Raw genomic sequence first — 6,765 nt, forward strand, 5'->3', positions numbered from 1 at the left:
TACTGATTGATATGGCTTCGCGTCCGAAAGCAACACCTAGGATGTGAAAACTCCGTAGTAGGCGCTCCGTACAGGAGATGTGACTGAAATAGCCCCTTTACTCAGATTGTAGTACAAATCAGATATTTAGGATGGAAAATGGAGCTAAAGCGAGGAATAGCAGCAATGTCGTGCGAAGAAAAACGTGAGAAGATAAATGGTGAAGAGAGAAATCACAGGTCGCATCTGATGACGCGGGGGTCGTTTTGTGACACAACCTTGGCTAAAGGATTGTCACGGTGCTAGTATGTCTCCAGCCAATTGCAATGCGAGAAATGCCGAGTGGCCTGGAGAGTTCGGGGCGTTACCGTATCTTGTTGTTGACTATAGAGCTTCCCCACTTAATATTTGTTCATAGCGCATATTAGGTATTTTCACCTAATAACCACACAGTTTTTTCTGCTGCTTGTGGCACAAGTATGTGCCCCGTGCCTTTCTTCACTCACCCTGTTCTCACTCGTTCCGACAGGTCGTCGCCCAAGGAGGTGACGGCCAAGAGCACGTCTACGTGACGGCGCATCCCGGTGCGCATGGTGGACACGGAGGTGCCACGGCCGTCGCACAGAAGAGCTACACGCCGTACGGAGTTCAGGAGGCGTACAGCGTCGAGGCGTCACCCGCCAAGTCATACAGCGGAGAGACGGGGGCGTCAGGCAACGCCATCAGCGGGCAGCAGGCATCGTACGAGGTTACGGACGCGGGACACGGTAAAGGGGGATACGGACCGGGTGGCCCCGCTGGATACGCGGCTGGCCCGGGCTACGCCGGCGGACCGAGCTACGGTGGCGGCGGCCCAGGTGGCGCTAGCTACGCCACCGTAGTGGGAAGCGGATACACGGCTACTGCTGGACCCAGCTACGGCGGCTCGGCAGGACCACGCTACGGAGGGGGGCCGGCGGCTGCTGGCGGATACGAGAAACCGGCGTACCAGGTGGCTGCCATCTATCCAGGAGCTCAGCCGACGTACGGCGTCAACGCAGCGGCTTTCAAGGCGGCCGCCGCGGCAAGGGCACACGGAGGCTACGGAGGAAACGGAGGCAGCGGCGGAGAAGAGCAGACCATCATCGTGGCCGCGGACGCACCTTCCGGCGGAGACGGCAGTGGCAAGTCGTACACGTCGTACCAGGGAGCAGCGGGACCGTCCTATCAAGTGGCCAACGCAGCGGCTCAATCGTACAAGCCCGGACAACAGCAGCAGCAGCAGTACGCCGGGCCGCATCAGCAGGCGTACAGCCGGTACCCCAACTCCGGGTCCTATTACTCTGGAACCTCGTTCGCGGAAGCCAACAGACTCGCCCTACAGAAGTACAATGCTCTCATGAGCCGAGCAGCGTCTTTAGTTGGTGGCCCACAAAATCTTGAGGCCGTTGCGGCGCGGTACAACATCCCCTGGAACTGGTAGGTACTTATACACAATTGTCGCACGCATGCTAGTTGACAGGGTCAGGCACACGATGAGTCAGAGTTTATTTTCAACCAGACCTGAATGAAAGAGTACTTACAATGCATAGGGGATTTTCACATTGGAGACTCGGTTAACGTTGAGCCGTCGTACTTCGCTAGAGATAAAATTGGCGCCGTCTGCACACTACCACTGCTTTTTTTTATTTCTAAGGTGCAGTAAACGACGAATATAACGTGCTGCTTTGTGAGGTAACGGTTTCATAGGCAGCTAAGAAAACGAATGTATAATTAATGTTACTCCGCATGATTTAGTTGAATACTATAGTAGGGTTGTCGTGTTCTGAAAGCGTTCGCCATACGGACCCACGGTGTCACGATGCCTTGCCGGTTTTCTACTCACTTGCTTTAACGCCTCATTCAAAGGCAAACGTCTCATGATCCTTCAATGAGAATACCCATAGTGATTTGTTCAAGAGTCGTATCTGGTCGTATGGAGTGCGAATTTCCTTTATTATTACTCGCGGCAGATTTGGAAGCGCTGTTGTGAAACATTTAGTTGACTTAGCTTTCTTTCGAAGGTGCCAGTAGAAATTATTCGATGTGTTTTATGGAATCACGTCCTTCCACTTGTAGGGCACTGAACAAAGGAAGGAAGGAAATATTCTGCAAATATTCAGAGTCTCTCTAGCATAGCTGATTTACAACCCGATATTTATCCTCCTTGGTCACTTTCAAAGAAGCAAAGTTGTCGTTTCCAGCAACGCTGGTGTGCGCAGCACGACAGAATGTACATTTTTGTACGCTTTGCCTGATGGTGACCAAATTCGTTCAAAACACTAACAAACTCTCAACTGCGCTATCAGTTTTCGGATAACCTAAATTACAAAATAATGTGAGAAACATCAAAATATAAGTAGAACTGGCACAATTTTGTGAATGTTAAATTCAGCGCTTAGAATCAAACTTAAATATGGTAATAATTCACAGTCACGCCATCCATAATGATAACGTATCTGTCCAGCAACCCGCAATAAGAACCGTTACTTAATTTGCTGGACGACGTGAAAACTGCCGGCTTTAAAGAACACCGCCTCGCGCACATCTCCAAGTTTCTTTAAAAAGCACGCTAACTGTACAGGATGGGCACAGAAAGAATTTCAGTGTCAGAACACAAATAATACAACTGTGCGATAACAGAAAAAAAGCGTCTTTATATTTGTGGTACTATTCAGTAAACGCGGTGTGAGCTAAATAGCACATGTGAAAAGCGCACTTCAAACAAGTGTTCGTAAATGTTTTATATGTTTTTTGAAGGACCGCTCAGCCAGAGGTTCGTTAAGTGACAAGTGACCCTCAATGCCATGGCATTTCACTCCCGACACCCCTTACTTTTGCCGTATTTTCGAATTATTGACTTCCCAGTCTTTCTACATGGTTGTTGTCCACGGGAATTACTCTAAAAAGGCAACATGGCATGGATAGCAGCTTGTCAGTCAGGTGGTCTGAAGCTAGGTTTTGTGTCCAACTGCTAGACCCTAGAATGAGAGCAATACCTTTTTTGCTGGACGCTACACACCTGAAATCTAGAAGTTCTTGCTCTGCGACATGATCGTCTCTTACTGAATCTTTGGATAGGAACCATCTTGTCGTTCATTCCAACTACGATAGCTCAGATTTTCGCATGTGATGTCATGCAGGTAGTCTCAGTTACTGTGAATTATGTTGGTTTTCGTTTCCCCATCCATTGCACAGTTCATTGCAGACCAATATTTTGGAGCAACAGACGCATTTTCCGCCATGTTGATTAAATTTAGGAGTCTATTTCATCAATCAAAACGTAATTAAATGTAGCGAACACTTTCTTTTTTACTATATAAGGAGCACCTTGCCTATTCGCCTAGGTTAATTCAATGGGCATTTGTTGCACACTTAACCAAGCGTGGATATTTTCCGCCATATACTATATCATACTAGTAAACAAAGCGCTATAGATTACAGGTAATAACCACTTATGGACTGTTGCTTACAGATGGACCAAAGTATGAAAACATGGGAAAAGAAAACTAATATGGGGTGACCAGGCGCCGCCTCAACAAGCCACTCAACCACATCCATTGACGACTAAAAGGGGAAAAAAAAGAAAACACGTGCTACTTGTATAGAAGTGGCCACGGTGGTTGCCGGGAAACCCTTGTACAGTATTTTTTGTAAAATAGTGCGTTTTTTTAGTACCTGTGCTGTTCGCATTATCGCCTGTGTTACCATGTGTCGCCGTGTACATTGTCAATGTCATTAATAAAACAGAGAAAAATGGCTAAAATTGAGCAAAATCCGTTTCTGGCGCTCCATAGAACACTTCACAAATTCACATCAGACAATTGTACAAATAAAAAACACATGAATAGTTATCAATGAAACACATTGTCAAACTTTGTTTGTCACTCCAGGAGACACATTTTGTTGCGATTATTTCAGCGGTGTACTTTTTAGGCCGTGTTGCCAAATATTCGTAGTAGTGACGACGACATCAGCCACGACAGAAAGTCGCCGTTTGAGTCTCCTCAACAGATACAATGACCAAATATTCAAGATTCCAGTAGATTGGTAATACTCCCTTTTAAAGAAAGATATTGGTGCTCGATTTTTGAAATATTCGGCTATGATCGAACATACGAAATCAAAACGAACATACGGAATCGAAACGAACATACGAAATTGAAACGAATTTCTCCAGCATGTATAGGGCCATCGAAGTGACGGCCGCCTACAGCGCAGGGTTCCAGTTCACTCCGTTAAGTCAACTTGGCCAGCATCATGCTATAGATCAATCTCATCCCTGGGCTACAGGTGTTTATCTACTGTAGCAGACTTTGCCGTTCCACTATGAACGAGCTGTTGGAGCGGTTGATTGAATCCGTGGTTAAGTGCAATCATCTATCCAAAGATACTTCGTTTCCGAGTGCACCCAAGTCACTTTGTCTTCTCGACCAACGTGGTTTACGTTGGAGTTGGTTATGTTACTTCTGTTGAGAGTGATACTAACACTTAGTATATAACCAGAGTAATGCTATAAGTGCACATGTGCTCAGCAGCACAGTCTAGAGCCTCATCCATAGAGCTTTTCGTTCATAAGAGCTTAAGATAAGATCGTAATAGCGCTTAAGATATTTCCAAGACAATGATTGACTGTCTATGTTGTCTAGCAGCTCAATCATACCAATATATATTTTTCTTTTTTTGTGTGAATACGGGTCTTATACTTCGCTTGCTATCGTGGTTATCATTGCGACTCGAATTGTGATATTCTCACTTTTGGGGCATCTATACATTGCCCGTTTGATGGAATAAGCAGGACGGATTGAATATATTAAGGGACATTTACCAGATTTTTCAAACCCTTGTCCTACTGCTATTTTCTTCGTCTTCTGAAAGAAAAAAAGAATTCCCGATCAGTGCGATGCTTGGTGCCCACATTTCGAAATATTTTTTTTTATTCCAATGGAAATACTTTTAAGGGAACACTCCTGATTTCCATCGCTCACCACAGTTCCCCAAGTCATCCTTGCTTGAGTTCAATTTCTTAGCTACAGCCCTTTTCAGGCAAACACCAAGTTCGACCTAAACACGTACCGTTCGTATCGCTTACCTGCGCATCAACAAACGTTTCATTCACTGGTACCTACCTTTATTAGCCTCGGCTATATTCGGCTACTCGGTGCGGCTCACGAAACGCTCTCGATAGTTGAATTAAGGGCAGCCGTCTTCGACTTTATTGAACTGAAATTCTTTGGCTCAAATCACTCAAAAGCGCACATTTAAATGAGGATATTAGCCGTAAAAAGCTTCTTTGTGTGGACGACGAGTTTTAAAGTGTCCTCAAGCATTGCCGCAAAATTGTGAGTTCCGCTATGATGCAGTGGAATTCGAATATTGAAGCGCATGGACGAAGACCAAAAGTACGATCGAAGAACCTTCGCAAACTGTGGCCGGTGCACACATTGCGGGCCCTATAGCGTAAAACTATTCCAATATGTTTTTATTCCAATGTTCTGACGTCAAATTTGCGTAAGCACCGACGCAAGCACCGGGCTGTTACCCGCAGGGTTGTCTGAAAAGACCAATCAAATGGTCTCCTCGTTTACAGGAGGTCACTTTTGTTTGCTTTGCAAACGAATAACATTGCCTCCACCAAGTGGCTTGACTAATCTGATTCGCTGACAAGAGGCGAAGAGCACGATCAAGTGGAGAGGGATTCGGTGGGGCCGAGCCACTGCACTGAAATTCGATAATCCGATGAAGAGGGTGGTACTGGCGTCTGCGATTGGTCCACTTTCCTTTACTAGCTTGCGGTGGCTCGTCGAAAATCGCGGCGGCACGCAACGGAAGGTTAAGATTTCAGCTAATACGTATCCTCGTCAAAGAATAGTTGGCGGAACGAGGTCGTAAGCGTGCCGAAAGTGCTTGAAAAAGTTACAGGGTCACGCAAAAAGCTTTATCGTACGCAAATAAGCACATGCTCTCCGGCAGCTGCAGATAGCCGGTGCCTGAGCCATCGGCGGCAGCCATCTTTTATTCCTTTCGGAACGGGGCAGCCTGCGGCTATTCAGAAGAAAATTCAGTTTTGTTCAGCATATTAATGCATCTTTCACGCGTACACGTCACTTTGACGGGTTGAGTTCTTGCGGTTTTGTGACGTCGCGCAACAGGCAGGTGAAGTGGGTGCAGCCCGAAAATTTTGACCAATTGCAGAGGGCTAACGGCGAAAAGGCGTCGAATCAGAAATAACAATTTTTCTTTTATTCGGTCCGAACATGCATAATCAGTATGTACATGTCATATGAGATGGGGAGCTATCGCGGTTTTCGTGACGGCGCGTGACAGACAGGTGAAGTAGGGGTGGTCTAAAAAGTTCTTAACCAATAGCGGAGGGCTGATTGCAGAAATGGAATAGAAAAGTTTGGAATGGTTTTACGTTATAGCGCCCTACATCTTGCGTCCTTTGTGTACATGCCCAAGGTTACATATTTTATGGCCGTTTTGTTATCATTATGCATCGTCATTCCCCATATCTTGTTTTGATTCCTTTGTACGTAATCTAACCGAAAAAAGTGAAATTTCCTATTTCCTTAGGAGCGCACACAGGTGAAAAATATGTGCCGGACAATATAAGTAACGCTACCGATCATAGGTTCCGAAGCAACTGAGAACTAATGGAACTTTAAAAAAAAGAAGGGTAATGACTGTCTGGTTTTGCAGCCCTGATCCGATAACTGTGGTTTCAAGTATATTCGACGGAAATAACTTCCGCTAACGAACATCCCG

The 6,765-nt window shown here is 45.8% G+C and overlaps 1 protein-coding gene across 3 annotated transcripts in view; it reads left to right on the forward strand.

The window, feature by feature from the left end:
* LOC135902316 (uncharacterized PE-PGRS family protein PE_PGRS20-like) overlaps positions 1–3,643 on the forward strand; it is a 123,259-nt gene extending 119,616 nt beyond the window's left edge. For 2 of the 3 annotated variants that reach the window (XM_065432286.2, XM_065432288.2), the window contains exon 5: positions 509–3,643. In XM_065432286.2, the coding sequence (XP_065288358.1) occupies positions 509–1,441 (933 nt within the window). In that variant the 3' untranslated portion in view covers positions 1,442–3,643. The remainder of the gene's footprint in view (positions 1–508) is intronic. The other variant, XM_065432287.2, reaches the window with a different exon arrangement.
* Positions 3,644–6,765: the final 3,122 nt, after the last annotated feature.

Source organism: Dermacentor albipictus, chromosome 5 (genome assembly GCF_038994185.2).
Source record: "Dermacentor albipictus isolate Rhodes 1998 colony chromosome 5, USDA_Dalb.pri_finalv2, whole genome shotgun sequence".
NCBI classification, from domain to species: domain Eukaryota; kingdom Metazoa; phylum Arthropoda; class Arachnida; order Ixodida; family Ixodidae; genus Dermacentor; species Dermacentor albipictus.